The 18,595-nt window shown below is 50.5% G+C and overlaps 1 protein-coding gene across 3 annotated transcripts in view; it reads right to left on the reverse strand.

Moving 5' to 3' along the window:
• Positions 1-13,296, reverse strand: part of RGS9 (regulator of G protein signaling 9) — a 33,801-nt gene extending 20,505 nt beyond the window's left edge. For 2 of the 3 annotated variants that reach the window (XM_086473884.1, XM_086473886.1), the window contains exons 1-7: positions 13,056-13,118; positions 6,605-6,701; positions 3,866-3,916; positions 3,589-3,695; positions 2,764-2,815; positions 1,651-1,709; positions 1,184-1,260 (exon numbers count right to left, since the gene is read on the reverse strand). In XM_086473884.1, coding sequence (XP_086330010.1) covers positions 1,184-1,260; positions 1,651-1,709; positions 2,764-2,815; positions 3,589-3,695; positions 3,866-3,916; positions 6,605-6,701; positions 13,056-13,118 — 506 coding nt within the window. Of the gene's footprint in view, positions 1-1,183; positions 1,261-1,650; positions 1,710-2,763; positions 2,816-3,588; positions 3,696-3,865; positions 3,917-6,604; positions 6,702-13,055; positions 13,157-13,208 lie in introns of those variants that run through there. The other variant, XM_086473885.1, reaches the window with a different exon arrangement.
• Positions 13,297-18,595: the final 5,299 nt, after the last annotated feature.

Consider the following 18,595-nt stretch of genomic DNA (forward strand, 5'->3'; position numbering starts at 1 on the left):
GGACTTAGCATGGGCAAGGGAGCATTCCCAAAAGGCTGTTTGCATGTGGCCACCCTGCTGCGGTTAACAGGGTGGATGCGGGTTCTGCTGCACCAGTCTGCCCCAGCATCACCATCAAACAGCCTCAGACGTGTTTAATCTGCTAGTTCAGACACAGTCTCGGTATCTAACTTTCAAACTGCATTTGGCATCTCTTAGCCCAAGTCTGACCTCAGTTTACAAGAACAACAGTCTCATGTTTAATGAGACAGTTATCTGATGAGCTGTATTCTGACGACTTGGCTACCATCCCAGTGAAGACAGAAACGCTGCTGAGCAGCAGAGGCAGAGCCTGCCATGCTGGGAGGTAAAAAAGGTAAAAAACCCACAGAAGTAGGAAAGATCCTATCTCCAAAGGAGTAATGCCATCTCAGGTTCACTAACTTTCCTGGGAATTTGAAGGATTCACCTCCTAAAATCAAATCATTTTGGCTGGGTGCCTAACTATGCACTTCAGGGTTTTCTCCAGGTCCCTGCTGGGAACATTTACTGCTCCATGAGTCAGGCCATTCAGTTCAGCTGCGAGACATGGACAAGCCATCATAGAACCAGACCCATAACGGGTCCTAAGTCCAGTGGCCTGATCCACAAGTGCTCATGGACAGCCCTGAGCTAAAAGAAGCTGTCTCTAAGGAGGGCTTGCACGCCACAGCATCAGACCCCGGCTTCTTCAGGGAGTCACATCAGGCGCAAAAGCTAAACCTCCCCTTGCACACTTGCGCCCGTGCAAAAACCATCTGCAGAGAGGCAGGTGCGTGTGTCGGCAGGAAAGGCACCCACGCCCGCCCGCGCCCTCGCAACCCCCCCCGACCCCACGGCTTTGGCAGACAAATGCCAGGCAGGGAGAAAACGCGGGTGCAGCGGGCGGGGGCGAGGCTTTGCAAGCGGGTGTCCTGTCATTTGAAAACACCTGAAACCCTTCCCTCACGAAGGGTGACGTGAACAAAGCCTCCTCCTTAAATGGAGGAACCTCAAGCTGATACGAAAGGCAGGTTTGTTTCACAGTCTTGAGGGGCACTTGTAACTTATACAAAGCTGCAGTTCATGTGTTTGAGCTGTAATTTAACTGTGTACCAAGACAGCGAAGCTGTGCCTCCTCATACCCTCCCCGACGATGCAAATAAAGGAACACAAGTCAACTCACTTATACTGCTCTTTGGCCTGCATAATAACAAAATCCCACTTGTAGTTTATTTTTTGATTGAGCATGTTGTAATGTTCCTGGAATAAAAATAAAAAGCAGTTAGTGTGAAAATTCTGGACAAGGCGCTCCTGTGCTAGGGTTTTGACTCTCCATAGCTCAACTAGGCCAGGCTGGCAACCAAGCCAAGAAATCTGGATTGTTCTGAATGTAATTACGTGAATTGCAAGAGTTCAAAAATACCACTGCAAGGAGAGCAATTATCCCTGCTAAAATTATCGTTGACTTCACAGTATTTTCCTGCATTGGCCACTTTTTCGCTTCCAAAATTTTGCCTTTTGACACTGCTGGAGTAACAACTCATGCAACTGAGAGGGTGATTTTTTGCTACAGTCTATTCATTAGCAACAGAGGGCTAAAGCTATGGCAAACAAGGGGCTTGCAATGGAACAGGTACAACACCTCCTTACCTTTTCATACTCTTCTAAAATCCCTTTCCTCTTAATGTTCTTCTTTGCTAGGTAAATTGCTATGGAGGGAGAAGCAAATAAGCAGTCAGTTATAGTTAGACCAACAAACTCAAGAGTAATTACAATTTACCCACATGACAAACACAAGAATCTTTGTCTGTTATGGGATCTTCCCAGGCGTGAGCTCCAAGCTCACAAAAGCTCACTGAAGAAAAAAGAACTTGGTGCTTTCGCTTTGTTGCTGATGCTTCGTGAGCCAGCACCCAGGCTGGGAGCAGCCACGCAGAGCGGGCAGTGTGAGCCTTCTCAGGCAGCCACTCCTCCTTTGGGAACTCGGCCAGGGCTTCACAGGTCAGAGGATACTGGACCAAATCTTTAAGATGCTGAGGTTCTTCAGAGTTTGACCTCCAAGTTTTCCAAACACAGGCCAATGTTTGGTCTAAGTTCTATTAAAAATGTTCCCATTTAAAATGGGCTTTTTTATTTCCCCAGATCTATAGCATAATGTAGATAAAAGCCACAGAAGACAATCTCAGTATAAACAAATCAGTCTGTGAACTGCACAGCCCACAGGAGCAAACCAAGCTGATCAGCCCAAGTTTCATGACCAGCTCTGTAATGAAAAGCATTATAAAGGCAACAAAAGATTGATACAGAAGGAGCCATCAGGAGAAATTGGAAGCCACTGTGCATTATATAACGAAAGAACCATCTCTGAATGCAGGGCCTGATCCAAATCTACAAGAACACGGTCTTGGGCTCAGATCCAGGAACACACTTAACTACTCAGAGAAATCTAACCTTGTGTTAAAGTCTTTCCTACCCAGAAGGATATTTCAGATGTGTTCCAGTCTGATGGATCTTAGTGAAACGTAACAGAAGCTTAAGCACTTTCTCTCATCAAGGCCACCACAAGGTGGTCACGTCCAGAGCGTTCCCTCAGTTCAGCATCATCAAGAATTCATGAAATAGCATGAACGGAAACGCAAGGGCTGGTCATCGCACGCGGACATGCAGCACAAAAAGAGGAGCAGCAAACACGGTGCAGGACTGCGTGCACAAACACCTGGGCTTGCACTACGCCTCCTAAACACACACAATGCCACCACTTACCATAGTCTGTGTCATCAGCAGGCCAGCTCTGTGCGGGCCAGAAATAAGGGGTCTGCAGAAAAACAAGCCTTTCGTTAGTGCCCAGTAGCCCTGAACCGATGGCAAGAGCCATGCAGCACCACCCACGCCGGAGGGAGAGGAAAGTTCTCCTCTGCTACGCTCAGAGCCCCAGCTCCTCAGCTGCATGTCAGCTCACACGGCGGCGTGGGCCAGCGACGGCAGGAGCAGCGAGGTCGGCAGACTGCCGATGCCCGCTCCGCTCCTGCTCTGCAGTCGGTTAATGTGGCCGACCTCTCGCTGCTGCCCGGGCATTCAGATGGAGACGCTGGAGCCTGATTTGGCACCATGTGGGAACCAGACTCCTCATTCAAAGCACAAGGGTACCTTAATTCCCCACTGTAGTGGAAACAGTCCAGCCATGAACCCCGATAACACCCCGTTACTACTGTGCTTTTTGTATATTCATTATTTAGCCTCCCCAGATCATTCTATTTTCAACCAGCGATTCTGTTTGCTACTTTAAGACCTGGAAGAGAACACACATTTGGAAGAAAGCACAGCTACTCTGAAGCTGAACAAGTACGCTGATTTAGTTGAAGGAAGTATCACAGTTTCCTTGCAAACTGTAATCTGAAACATAGAACTGGGGGAACTGGCCTGAGGCTTCTCTGCAGATCCCTTCCTCCTTCCTCCTGCACACTAACAACCAGCACAGCTACACAGCATGGCCTCACGACTACAGCTCCTGGGGAACTGTCCCAGCTGCCTGTTTTTAAAACTAGTGCTGAACTCCCTCTCAATGGCTTTAGAGAAGACGCGACTCACTTGAAACCTGTACAGGCTGCCATCTCTCTTAAGGGTGAGATTCTTTGGCTCCTGAAGAGGGTAGATGTATCCGTATTTGACAAACAGGTCCCCCAGGTGGAATGCCTCTGAAAATGGAGAAGGCAGACGTTTCAATTGCACAGAAACGCTGCACTGGAATTAAAAAGTGAGTGGCTAGTCAGGAGAGAACAATTCATCTAAGAGGTTTTGTCTATGGAGACCTTCAAGTTCTACAACTCAAAGCTGAAAAAGCCTCAATTTTTACATTTCTACCCACCTTCCTCAGTGATCTGCAAGCGCTGGAGAATCCACTGCAATATATCATTACCTGTAAAGCAAAGAAAATGTCAGGTGCTTGAAATTGGGAGCGTGACAAAGTCCATGAGTGAAAACAGGCCTCTCCAGTCCTCACCCCTCACTGTGCTTTGGATCCTATTGAGTGCACAGACCCCTTCTTGCAAACAAGCTTTTAAATGCACCACGCAAGAGAAGCGGAGATAAAATGCGCTGCCAGTCTCTCTCTGGCCATGCTGTCGTTCAGGCTTTCTCCTGACCAAGCAAGCATCAGTCCCTGGGAGAGGGAGCCCCAGGCAGGCAGTGACCTCAGGACGGCACAAGGTGAGTGTGCAGAAGCACACGTGGCCTGAGCAACACTTGCACCCTCGTCATTGGCTTAGGAAGGACTTAAGCAGCGCAACAGCTTCCACGCCCAGGGAAGGTGAAGCACCCCTTGTTTTGCACGATCTTGTCTTGAAAGATTCTGCAAAGTATCTCCAGATTCACAGAGCATGGTCCTGTCTCCGTTTTAGTAAGAGACCAGTGACTCTCGAGTCCTTTAAGAGACACAACTTCCAGCGCAGAAGGGATGCCTGAGTCTCAGATCCAGGTTTTCGTGGTAACAGAACACATCAAAGGGAAACAAGATTTCTGCATTCACAAACACCTCATCTCTCCCAGTTCTTTTCCTGGAGCGTGCCCAGTCATAGCCGTAGTCAGTGTAAATCTCCAGCAGTTTTAGTTATATGTTCTAGGGGCAAATTTCATGAACCTCCTTCCATTTAAACAGGGCAAAAATGCACTCATTCCCTGATGGGTTACTGGTCTTTTCCTCCAAATATCCCCTGGGATTGCAGATTGAGGTGTTGACCTTTCTTGACATTGCAGTGATGACTTAACTTTCTAATAGGGGCTCAGAGCTCTTATCCTATCGCCTGCTTCCCGAAATAGATGAAATTAAAGGATTATCTCATCACTCATTTCTAGACAGCTCTCTCTGTAAGCATTTTCCCCCAAAGGTGCGCATTTAACATGGAGGTTTATTTGCCATTTCTGTTGTGAGCCATTTTACTGACACCAAATTTAACCAGTTAGCTTCCTGCACGTGAAGAGCCAAGCTCTCTTCAGTGGCTCTCTGCCCACTGCTCTAACATCTCCACCATTCCCCCACTGAACATGAATCGGTCTCTTTTGCAACACCCAGAAGCCAATCAGAACATATGCAACTTGTGCAGCACTAAAAATACCGGTTTAGAAAGTGATGACCACCATGCAAGGGCACTCAAACTCACTTGCCTATCAGAAGTTGACTCGAATTTATGACTTACGCAAGAGGGAACTTGTAGCACTTCTGGTTAAGGAACCAGAAGAAAGCAGACAGCACGCAAAGAGGATGAGTGTCAGCGGGCATCTTCCCTCCACCATCATCCAGCCATGGACTTTTAGGAAGTGGTATTTTCTATCGGTCATACATCAACAGAAGTACTTGTTCCCCCTGCGCTTAATCTAGGTGGCACGTACCTTCAGCACAGGGGAATCTTCTCCGCAGCGCTGCCGTAGCTGTTCACTAACAGCCAGGGGAGGCAAGGCCAGCTCCTTTGCAGATGCAAAGCGCTCCACCAAACCCAGCTGCATAACAGCCACCTAAGCCAGGAGATGGTTTGTGCCGTACTGCACGGAGGGCGCTGCTCAGAATAAGCTTCAGATGTCGTCCAAGTTCTCCTTACGCTTTCACTGACTGACTGCACCCATGAGCAAGTGACTTCATCTCAGTGCCTCTGCTTCCTCATTTTAAACAAAATTCTGGCAAACAACACACAGGGCCTATTGGGCTTTCCAAATACAGTGGGGGAAAAAAATAATCTACTTGGCTAAGTTGTCTCCTGAGATGCCTGGAGCAAGCTCACTGGTTTCAGTGGGAGTTCTTCTTCCGAATTTCCAAGTGCTGCAGCAAGACCAAAGCAGGAGGAGAAAACTTTGGTACAAAATGTGCGAATATTTATAGTGGAGGATCCCTCACAAGAGCTTTTGTGGAGGCTTGGAGAACAGGGAAGCAGAGATAGTGATAGTCTCCTCTGAAAGGGCGAGCAGGCACAAAGGAGACTGCGATAAGAGCTGCCTGTAACACCATCCGTGACACAGCACAGCACAGCTCCCCGCCTGTGTCTTCTTCAGCCTGCCTGAAGGAGGAAAAGCTGTCATTTAGAGCCAGAGAAGTGGGCTGACTATTTTGTTCTTTTCCTGCATTCTGAAGGAAAATGATTATTAGCAGAAAACATTAAAAGGGAGACTAGCTGTTTATTGCCCATTTCTGAAGTACCATCTTTCAGTCTGACTCCAGGTTGCCTATTTTAATTGGATTTTAATGTTTCTCTTTATTTGTGATCCAGCCTCACTGGGAATATGACAGGTCTGGAGGCTGAAGCACCTACTCACCTCTATGCTAAGAGAAAGCAAGGTCATTTGAGTTAAACTCACATCAGATAGCTGAAAGGGCATGATTATGATGAGTCTCTGATTCAAAGAGCTAGGACTCAGATGAGACATGAGGGAGAATGAGATAAAGTGAGCAGGTATGCCTCAAGGGGTATTTATTGGGAATACAGGCAAATATTTATTGGGAACAGGGGCTCCAGCATGCACCAGGCAGTGGTAACCCTGGGGTGGCCATGGGGTCCACACACAGCTTTTCTTTGATGAACTTCCTTGGCCTGGTCCCTTCCCCCAGCGCAGCTCCTACCTGCCACAGCATGTGGGATGGTCGTGATCATCACCGTCTGCGTCTGCGTCTTGATGCCCTTGTCTGGATTCTGCATCTCCATCATAAGGGCTTCGATCTGCAAAGCACGGCAAGGGTGGGATGTACGACAGGAGCGGGCAGGAGGGAGCCCCAGCACCGCTGCCAGAGGGGTGTGCAGCAGTGCGCCACAGGAATGGATGCAACGGCCACAGTCCTCTCTGAACCCCTCCTCGCCATTCGAGATGCCCCCTCTAAACCCTGTCAGCGCTCACACTGACTCACAGTGTCACTCCCTTGTACGGAAGACACACGCACAGCCAGGGTTAGCAGGCGGGGGACAGGATGTGACCACTCCATGAGAGCTGAGCTAAAAAACAAATAAATAAAAATAATTTTAAAAAAATCTCTGCTGCCCATAAATGTTCTTCTCTGGCTCAGTGGGCTATTTGCTGGGACAATATGAAAGAAAAAAAAAAGGGGAGGAAATAAAATCTGTGCTTCTATTGCACAAATACCCCAGCTGTGCACAGACATGTAGATATTGCACCACACACCAAGAAAATAAGCAATATTTCGACTGGAGATCAAACAGCAAAGGTTCCATTTCTGGTCTGCAGATAATAACCAGACAGGACTTAAGAGGAGCACCAGGACAAGCATACCACTTTGCTCTGGGGCTGAGCAAGAAGCTCCAACCAGGGGGAGAGGAGAACGGTGCATCCTTTGAGAAAGCACAGCCACGACCCGAGCCAAAGCTTTGAAAAGCTGGCCAAGGACTGATTACAGCGGGATTTACATGTGGGGAAGCAGACTGCAAACAGAAATAGAGCCCAGCTTGTAGGAAGAAGGTGTACAAGGGACTGCCCAGCCGTTCCTGTGGATGGCTGCACCCACTCACCCAGGGTCTGAGCCCCATCCGTGGGCAGCAAAGCTCAGTCCCTCTGGGGACGGGGCAGACACACACCACCCAGAGCAACTCGCCCTCCTATCTGGCAGCATCTCCCGCCTCCGATTCCTGAGAGATGCTGATGACTCGTTTGTAACAGATCATGTTACGGAGGATGAGTCTCACCCTCAGGGCCAGACTTTTATTTCTGGTTCCCAGTTATCTTCTATTTTTTTAAAAGATGAGGATTTTCAAAGGTATTTTTCTTCTCTTATATTTGACTTCCTACCATCCCAAAAGCACAAGAGCCTCCTGTTTGCACTTGGGATCCCCCCTCTCTGACGGGTGGTGTTGGGGCTCGCTCCTCATCTCCTCATTTTAGATTATCTGAGTGCCATGACAGCACTGTTTTTGTGAAGATGCTCTTCTTTTTGTCTTCTGCTTCCAGAGATACTAAATCAACACTGGTCCAACAGGACCAATTTGGTCTCTCTGCACATTCATTTTGGGCAAGGCTGCAGCTTTTTAACTAGGGCTAGAGGATTTAACAAGTGTGACTTGATGACACTCACGCATAATGAAGAGTATTGTCTTCCCAGGCACCACAGTGACTTTGGCCCAAAGTCTTGCCAAATTCAGTGAGGCTTTAAGCCTGTAGTGACAGCATGCACTCTGGGCTTGACAGTAAAAATGGATTTTCAACTGTTTCTAAAGCCAGTGTCAAATTAATACTAAAACAGAGAAGCCTGGTAAAATTTCACACAAATATTTGTATAAATACTTACATAAAACTGTTTAAAATAGCAAAACCAGACCCAAAGCGATGGAATATGAAAGCTTTTTTAGACCTTTTAACTGAATCCCCAGTTTCAGCCTCAGCAAGATCAAGGTTGGGTGTGAGATGAGGGCACTAATTTAGGAAACTCAGATTCAGTTCCCTCTGAGCACACACGGGTATCTTGGGGAACTCACTCTCTCTGTAGCTGCAGGGATACTGGGGTAACCAGCACTGCTCATCACCGCACCGCAGTGCTGTGACCACCAGGCAGGTCCAGCCAGGCTCAAGCAGGACTTGTTGCCTGCAAGCGGTACAGCACGCCCTGCCCCAGCACGGGGCTGCCGTTGGCTCCCCAGTGGGCTTGAGGGACGGGTCTTTACCAGCCAAGAGTGAGGAATTGCCTCAGACAGCCACACAGCCTCTCAGCACAGCATGTTCCCTTTCTTCAAGCAGCAAAGAGCTCCAGACTCTTGTCGTGTTCCTACCCCGCTGGGCTCCCTCTTGTCATTGGAGAAATAACACGTATTGAAAAGAAACAAGTGAGAGGAGGCAGGGAGCTGCTGTTGGGGGCTGTCTGCTGCTCCAGCTGCAAACCATGCACTTTGCTGATCAAAACTCAGCCTGTCTCTTCCTCTTCTCCTAAGGGGACACTCCTGATTACGGGTTGCCGGCGATTAGGAATTGCTATCGGCACCAGCCTGCCAATGAGAGGCCCGGAGGGCCGGTTAAAATACAGTGGGAACACTTGCTTGCTTTGCTACAGGCTGTAGCACATTTTGTCACACTTTCGGCCAGGGAAGCGCTGTCTGGTTTGAATTTTGTACAGCCAGAAGCCACTTCCTGATGCTGGTTGACGGGTGGAGACGAACACAGAGGTAAATAGCAGCAGGAGGACTGCTAAAGGAGCCAGGCTCTGGAGTGAGCTCACCTCAAGCATAGAGCCACCACGAGGCATGAGCCCCACCAAGGTCTCCCATCAGATCAACTGGAATCTCTGCACAGAGGTGACCTCACTCTGACAGCCACAGAGGAGACAACAGGAAAACTGTCTGCCCCCCATCTGATTGCAAGAAGTTACCGAGTTCACTGAGTTCAAAGCAAAACTCAAACTCACAAATGGTAAGAAAAAGCATCGCTGCGTTTCAGGAGCACGTGGGAAGCCCCGGGCAGGGTGAGGGGCCCCTCTGCAAATGATCAACGATTAATGAAGTTCTGGAGAAAGAGGATGGATCCAGCATGGATGATGTCCCACAGGAGGGAGCAGTGGGGGCAGATGACTGCTGATGGATTGCTTGGGTGAGTTACCTCGGGTGCATTTCCCATCCTTGTTTCTCTGAGCTTTACCTTTTTGGCACCCGCCAGCTCCCCAGGGTCAGGGCATCTGCACCACAGAAGGATCAGGCTCCAGATGCTGAGGCTCTGACATGCAATAGCAAAACACTTCCAAGCCAAGGAGTTCAGCCCCTCGCAGCGTTAACACAGACAGAGGCATCTTTGCTTCAGATGCAAGAAAGACAAATTTTTCCAGCAGGCCCCAGCTCACAGCCAAGTGCCCGCTCCTGGTGCTATAATTAAACATCCGCTGCTTCCTCCAAATACCCTGCTACCCAACCAGGGTATTTGCCTGGTTCTAGTCCCCCTCACTGCCTGGTACTGTTTGCAAAGATCATCCCTCCCTGCTCTGATTTCCAAGCCAGCAATACAGGTCTGCATCACAACTCTGGCCTCAGAAGGCTAATTCAATTGTTTTCTAGGTCTACAATTAACAGTCCTGCTTTGCACATTCATGGATGACTGGAAAGGAGAAATGAAAAAAAATATCAATTATTAACTACCTAAAACTTCCTGCTTTTTCTTAATTAAAGCTGAGAGGAGGAGGCCTGTTCCCACCCAGTGCACAGCGATCCCGCACCCAAAGGAAGTCAATCTGTGAACAGGGAGGGCAGGGCCGTAGCTGGCTCTTTCCATGTGCCCCCTCTTCCCTCACTGTGCTGCCATCACTCCAGCCCAGCCTCCTACTTAAGCCCACACGGCAACAAAACCAAACCGAAGCACAGTTCTGCCTGGCCCAGCCCACTGCCTCTCACCAGGGCTGCTCGGAGCACGTCACGCTCGGGGCAACGCTCTGCAGAAATGCACGGCACCGACATCTCCCCAGCCTGGAACGGGGCAAGGGAGGATGGGATGAGGCTGAGCTTGGCCTAAGGGTCAGCTTCAGCCATGCCCAGGGCCTCACTTAAACAGAAAGCAGGAGTCTGATGGATAGCTCTGTGCGGCATAAACACAATTCAGATGCTCACACACCTCGAGAAACGCCCAGGCAGATGAGGACCAGCAGCTGCTGGAGACTGGAAACCAGACTGGAGAAGGCCCCAACCATGCTATGGACCCCAGGCCAGTCCCTCCCTGCAGCGCTGCCTCAGGAGGAGCCATCGGGGACTGGAGGCAGATGAAAAAGGCGAGCAGCATCCATCAGCCCTGCCCACGAGGGATGAGTCATGATGCAGCTCATGTAGCACAGCGAGGAGAAACACACAGCCCAGCAGCCGCTGGAGAGCACAACCCTGCCCGGCACTGCCTCCTGCTTCGCCAGCTGATGCCCAAAGGAGGCCAGATCCCGGCTGCTGGGGCAGGGACAGGCACCAAGAGCTTGGGCTGATTCAAGCTCTCCCAGCATCTGGCCAAGCACAGACAGCCAAAAATTCATTTCAGGGGCTTCCTCCCTGTCCCGATATACTTCTGTGCCAACATTCTTCCCACCAAGGCAGTTTAGGATGGACAAAAAAAATAGAATAAAACAACCTAAGGGTTAGTCATGAGTATTTCATGGACTAGCAAGGTTGTAGGACCTTGGTGGGGGCTCTCCAACTCCCCCATGGTTCAGCCATGAAGACCAAGCTCTACCTCCAGCCCAAGTCATGCAGAGCAGCATCACAGCGAGTACACGGCACTGCCCACCGCCCCCAAAGCACCCCGCTTTCCTCTCCCCATGTCCAATGGCAAGGTTGCTGCGGTCACAAGCTGCCTGCTGGAGAACCAGCGCCCGGAGATGCATCGCAGCTGCAAAGGCACAACGGAGCCAGCAGCCTGACAGCACGGCAGGAATCCTCCGTGCAGCTGGAGCAGACCCACGGTTACGGCGTATGTGCCAGCTGGTGGCAAAGCTTGAGCACAGGCTTAAGCAATTAAGAAAGCTTCTCTCTAGGATTTTAGCTCCTCGTGGATCTAAGCCTGGAAGGTGCTCACTGGATATACGCTGAGCATCCTCAGCTCCCACCACAGGCGACCAGTAAAGGCGCTCAGTATTTCAGGGCAGCTCTGAGGACACGGCCGTCTGAATACATGCTGCCATGTAACAGTCAAGGCTCCATACACAGCTTCCCTGGGGTCTGGGAAAAACAGAGGAGGAAGAAAAGCAGAGATGACAGCCAAAGCCTTTCTCTGGGAGCTTCCTTTCCTGGTGCTAACACATCTTAGACTTGCAAAGCACTGGAACTACTCAACCGCTCTTGCTGCTCACTGTGCGAGCAGCACATGCTCCGTAACAGCGGTTTGCTGTATTTTCACAGATCTTCCCACCTGAGGAACTCGGAGCACTTTGCAAAGACGGCTACACTCCTACAGAGCAGCTAAAGCATAGCTGCTGGAGGTTGTTTTCTCAACGCACACAGCTTCTCCTCAGCACGCCCGCAGGCAACTCCACGGAATATTACTCAGTGCAGAATTTCGCCCAGAGTATTTCCTTTGGCAGGGCTCCCCAGCCAAATTTACCTTGAAAGACACAGCACCAAAGAAAATACCTTCTCTACTTCCTCTGGCATAAAAAGTACAGCGCTTGTACTGCCAGACTCATACCTTAGCACTGAATAGCCCCAAATTTCCCCCCTTTTACCCCCTAGAATCCTCCTCAGGTCACGGGTGGTCCAGGAGAGCTAACTACGACTCAAACAGCAACTGGCTGGCTGTACTTGTCACTGGAAATTCAGTTAATTCCACTCAACATGATAAGACACAGGCAGGAGAGGTAGGTGGGAGAAAAGCTAGCTTAACACTCTGCTTTTTAAAGTCCGCAGATACCAGTTATACTAAAACTGGCTACACTTTTGAATGAATGCTACGGCGAAAAAAGCACTGAATGTTTTACAAAACTACACATCACACCCAAAAGCGTAGGCGTACATCTTCCCACCCTTTCAACTGTTTCTGGTGACAAATACACTCGTTTCTGAAAAAGTGGAAAGAGGCAGAGAGCAGACAGTTGGCCACGATACACCCCCTGAAAGCAGACATCAGCTGGAAGCACTGGGAACGCACACGCTGGACCAACTGTGGCCCAGAGCTGAACTGGGTGACCTGGCACCGCAGCGGATGGGTTTTCCCCTGGGAAATGACACGGTTTTGAGGGTCTCTGGGGAAAAAGATGGGAGAGGGAGAAAACGTGTCAGGAGAATAATTCAGCTGAGGCTAAGCTACACAAATAAAATTGCAGCTTTAGTTCCTCTGTGACTTCGGCACACACTGCCCCTCAGCCCCCAGCCTGAGCCCCAGCGCCAGCTGGGATCCAAGGGGCTCCGCAACAGGTCCCTGGCCCCAAACCCTCAGGGACGGGGCTGTCACTCCTCCGACCCCACACACCCGGAGTTGTCCCCGGGGCGCCGCGGCAGGGCAGGATGCTATGAATACCGGTCCCCCCGCCCCAAGGCACCGCATCGTATCGCCCCGCCCGTGCCCGTGGGTGTTGATGCCCATAACGGTGCGACTGTCCCCCGGCGCTCCTCAGCCCTCACCTTTTTCAGGAAGGCCATCCGCGGGCGGTGGCGCTGCCCCTGGTCGAGCCGTGTGACGGTCATGGTGCCGGGCCGGGCCGGGCCGGGCCGGGCGGACCGGGCTGGCGGAGCGGCGGCCCCGGCCGGGCGCACCTGCCTGCGGTCACCCGCCACCGGCCACCGCCTCCTCTCCCTGCCGGGGGCGGCGCCAACGTTGCGCGTCGCAGCCAATCAGCATCGGAAGCCCTGCGCTCATTTGCATGAAGGCGTGGGGCGGCGCGGCTGCCGCCTCGGGGCGCTGGTGGGAGCCCGCTGGGCCGGCGGCGGGGGCGGGGCCGGGGGCGGGGCCTGGGCAGGCGGGGAAGGCGAGGGCTATGGCCGCAGGCAGGGGCAGGGGCTCGGGTTGGGAGCAGGGGAGGGGGCTGGCGGAGGGGTAACGCCATTCTGGAAGGTGCTGGGTCCCTGCAGCTGCCCCTGGGAGCCCAGCTCTGCCACGTGGGGAAATTCCTCACCATGGAGCTGTCTCATGCCAGTGGGTGGGGGAACAGTACCCAACTGGCAGCACTGGAAACCAAGAGCTCCGGTTTTCGAATTTCTTCAGAAAATGGTGGAATTTCTTCCTGCTGGCCAGGGCTCGGCCTGCCAGCATGGCCGGGCAGGAGGGCTGGGTCCTCACTCAACGCAGAATTTAATTGTGCCTGGGCTCGGACACGCGGGCACAGGGCACACGGGGGCGTTTATACCTCATCCACGTGCGCATCGCACACTGCACACGGTGTTCCCAAGTCACACCGGGAGCGCCCACGCTCCCCCCACACAGGCAGAACTGTTTGTCAGGGCAGCGCCTTCCCCGCCACGGGGTTTGTGACTGTTCTGACGTTACGATCTGTGGTTCACACACTTGAGGAAAGCGCGTTGGCTCTGAGCTCAGGGCAGAGCGCTTTTTCCATTCATAGCAATACCCTGAAGGCACAGGCTGCTTTCCCGGTTGCTTTGCTGCCCTCCTGGAAGTGTTTTATCTTTATCTCTGCTCTTTCATAGTATCTGTTCAAGCCCATGCTTTGGAAGGCCTTTCTCCTGGGTCTGCTCAGAGAATTCCCATGTGAAATCTCTCCATGAGTCACAGCAGCCACTGGATCAGACGCTCCTCACTTTTCAGAAGGCTTTTCCACCCTTTTCTGCTCCGTGCTGCTCGGTGATTTAACGGTTATGAGTAACCTCTGTCATTCCACACGCTAGTATCATCCCTCATGCTTCAAGGAATCAGCCAACGGCCAGAAGGAGCAGGAAGAGATTTCTTCACACATTTGCGGTGTCTCATAATTCAAGTGTTGAGGTGCTGTCTGGTTCTTTGAAACCAAGCTCAGATCCTGCTGGCCCCCTGAAACGGCAAAGGTGACAGAAACCCCAGAGAGTAGCAGGGACGGTCCTAGAGGCACACAGCAGGAGAGAGGGAATTCAGAGTGGAGTCAGAGAAAGCAAGGGAAAGGCATGCAGTCATTTTGACAATGCTAGCTAATAAAAGTGGTTCCATCTCTGAGAGAGACAGATGCTGGCAGGAGGATGGGATCTCTCCACATGTAAGTAATTCTTTTGGACATAACACCAGGGTAAAGCACACAAAAAGATGCAGCTCAGTTTCTTGGTTTGGTGGGCAAACGGGGAAAACTCGCTACGAACTACAAATGGTTCCTCTGAACAGCTCTTTTCCTTCCCCCTCCTGGGTGGTGGAAAGACTCAGAAGTGCTCTAGGCGAGGTGCAAACACTGGCCTAAGTAAAGGATCACTCACCACCAACCGCACGTGCCCCACATACTGAGAGGAATAAAAATGGTCATTTCATCCCAAAATACTGACTCTAAAAGTTTTGCTGAGGAATACAGGTGTGTCATTCATGAGAAACATTTGAAAACTGGGTCTACAAATGAATGCAGAAAGAACAAAATTTCCTTGCAGGAGATCCAGGAGAAACAGCCCTGAAGAGCTCCAGCTGAGGTATGAGCTCTTCAGCCTTGCTGAGCTCCAAAGCTCCCGGTAATTTTAAATCCTGCTGATCCACCACAGACACCCCCTTGTAGATCAGGTGTGGATTTTTTTTCCGTTTCTAGTCTTCTCTGACAAGCTAAAATAAAGCCCATGGATATTTCTCTCTCCATTACAAAGCTACTTCATGCCTTTGCTGTAGAAGGCATCCAATGTAAATTCAGCTCTGTGAACGCCTGTAAATGACCCAAACCGCCAAACACAAGCCCAGAGCTGAACTGCCTTTCACCTGCTGCCCAGGTGAATGACCCGGCGGTTAATGCTGCGTGGCAGATCTGCCACGTGAAGCACGAGGCATTTCAACCAGATTATACAAGCTGATACAGGGCAGGCACTCCTGGGCCTCTAATCACGAAACCCGCACTTGTGCAGAGCAAACAGTTCTCCAGTCCCTGACACAGTCTGGCCGTTTGATGTGTGAGTTTGTCGGTCAAGAAAGCGAGGGACTTGAACGGCGGGGGAGAGCGGCAGAGAGCGCCAGCAGCAGCTGTGCAGACTCCCTGCTGATTTCTGGCTCCACAGGTTGGTCCTGGCCTTTTTGCGCCCTAAATAATGACAAAAGATGTTTCCTCGGGAGTCTGCTTTACCTCCCAGTGCCTGCTTTCTGCGGTAAATGCAGTGCTATTTATGGAACTGCAAGTGTACATGGATGTTCACACCCCGCACAGGAGGTACGTGTCGCCGTAGTGAAAACAGACTCCTGGTTAGCGCATCACGGGGTGATGGTGCCGGCTCACGTGCTCTCTGGAGCCCACAGATCCCTCTCAGCTTGCACTCGCAGCCACAGAGTGTGTCCTGGCTGGGGAAAGGTCTGGTAAGAGTTTAATTTTGTCCCTCTGTTCTCCTCGTGAAGCCCCCATAAGCTGTGATCATTCTCAACAGACCCACTCACAATTCTCAACAGTTTCTCTTGTGGAAGGCACCTGCAGAGGGAATCCCCCCTTTTTTTAAAGATCACATTTCCTACGTGGTTGCCCCTTCTTCACACATCAGAAGTTGAATCATGCAACACAAAAGGCATGTGGTGAGTAAACTACCTTCTATCTAAGGAAACAGGACAGCCCGAAGGGGAAGGAAGGGGTAACGTAAGTGAAGAAGCAAGAATGGTGCTGCGAGCGTGGCAAGCGGAGGCTGAATTTCAGTACGCAGTTCCTTCCCGGAAGATTTCAATGCAGTTTACAAAAAAAAAAAAAAAAGAAAAGCGTAAACTGTGGCATAGAGAGAGACATGACTTAATCTCAGGTCTCCCAGCAAGGCAATAGTTAAAGCACTGTCTCCAGAGTCCATTGTCCTGTCTGGTAGGGCACAAGCATGCCAAATGAGAAGCTTCCTTAGCAGCCACATGGGAAGAGGGGTGAGCACGAATGGGCAGCATTTGCTTCCCGTCACTCGTGGACTTCCCAGGGACAGGAAAGCTAAGGAAAGAAGTGGCAAAGAGGAAGGAAAAAAGCAAACCAGAGAAAGACCTTACACACCCCACCTTAGAGATGAAGCCTGGCTGCTGGGGTGAGAGGATGCAGCTGGATTAACACCTGACCCAGGACTGAGCTATTTGGCTTCCCCTGCGGAGCTGGATGACGCTGAGCCCACTTCAGTGTCCTCTCCAGGGAGCACCATCATCCTCAGTGCAGGAACAGCCCTTCCTGCTCTGCAGCACGCTGAGAGCCATGCTCCTGTGCCGGGAGATTGGGAGTGGTGTGCCTAGGAGGTTTGGGAGGGCTTGGCAGCTGCTGGGAACATGAAGGGCAGAGGAGGTAGGGCAGCACTGGGAGGAGGTCAGGGACTACCCAAGACTGAGGTGACTTGGGCAGCTGGAACTGTGGAATGACGGAATTTGAGAGTGAGGTGACAAGTTTGAGAGAGCGGGGTGGCAGCAGGCAGGAGTGGCAGGGACCTGCGCTGAGAGGGACAGCAGGCAGCAGGCGCCTGGAGTGCGATGGTTACACAGGGCGGCTGGAGGGAGAGGCCAGAACAAAGGGAGGCTTTAGCGAACTCACCGGGTCGGTGAGTTCATGGGGGAAAGTGAAGTGAAAGGAGGAAGAAGAGGAAGGAAAAGGGCAAAACTGAGACTACCAGGGAGGACAAATGAAAGACAGAACCCACCTTGAAAGGAAGCACAGGTAGCCCTAGGAGATGCCTGTTTGTCCTGAAGCAGTTCTGGCCTCTGGTGTGGAATGCCCCAGGTTAGGAAGGTGATACTGCTGTTGGCAGCCACCAGAAAACAGCTTTTACCCTTCATTCATTCATCCTTTGTTGTTGCAGCCCAGGTTTTAGGTGCATTTGCTGCTGGCCTGGAAGGTGAGGACTCATTATACCACCCTTGTGCAAGCTTGGCTGTGGGTTATCTTCTCTGCTGCATGACTACGATTTTCTTCATCTGCTTCTGCTACTCACGGCATTTTTTGGGGGGTTATACGTCACTCATAGATGTTAATTAGCTTCTCAAAAAGTAGGCACCCAATATTGTTTCTCTGTTCTGGTTTTGGCTTCCTTGTTTTTAACTCTCTTCTTCACCAAGAGGCCATAAATGTTCATTCTCCCTTGGCAAGAACATTAAACTTTTTGAAGGAAATCACAAGTGCAGTTACCAGTTTCCCTTTGCAGACAAGAAGCACAAAAGGAGAAACATTGGTGGACTTTTCATTCACTGAAAACTACTTCACTCCAAGAGGAATTGTAGAAACTCGGGAGTCCTCTGCATTGCTGCAGACGAGGTGAGCGCTGTGTCAAGCCAGCGAAGACCATTTAGTTTTAAAACTTGGACTAAAGCTCAGGAATGACAGCCTTCCACATTGGTACCAGGACCACCAGGGTGTGCTTCTTGGATGACTATATTAATTTTATACCACATCCTGCTCTCCTATGAGAAAGGCTTCTTTTTCTCTTTTTTTTGTAAGGCCATATGGAATAATTCATGTGGAATTTATCTCCATGTAGGGCCATCCTCTGTCTAAGGTGTGAACACCGATACTCATCACAGATTTTGAAGGAGGTTCTTCCATTTGAGGCAAAGTGACATATCCTTGTGCTAGACTCATCTCACCGTTTCCTCAGTCATTTCTTCCTTTTTCTAATTTAAGATTATTGTTAGAAAAAAAAAAAAAAGCAGAAAACCATTGAGAGAAAAAGTCAGTGGATATCAAAGTAAGGTAGATGTAAGGAGAGACAAATGTTTAATGTAAACTTTGCATGTGTAATTGCATGTATGTGATTAGAAATAGCCATGTCAGGAAAGCATGACACACATATGTGCTTGCAACTGAGCTATACCATATGTGTGCATGTGCTTGCTTTTCGGTCATATGTGTTTTATTTCTGTCCTCGTGCCTACAGAACATAACCAGTGAGCAGGTACGTGAAACCACAGACTTGCTAACCTGACCACCGTGCCCGATGTAAGGCTTCTCAGAGTAGTTTGGAAAAATTGCATCAATAAGCAAAGTAATACAAAACGTTACTGTCTCTTCTTGCCTTTCATCTTATGGACCACATCTTCAGCCAGCGTAGTTCCGTGTCGG

Source organism: Leptosomus discolor, chromosome 15 (assembly GCF_034619465.1).
Source record: "Leptosomus discolor isolate bLepDis1 chromosome 15, bLepDis1.hap2, whole genome shotgun sequence".
Taxonomy (NCBI): Eukaryota; Metazoa; Chordata; class Aves; order Leptosomiformes; family Leptosomidae; genus Leptosomus; species Leptosomus discolor.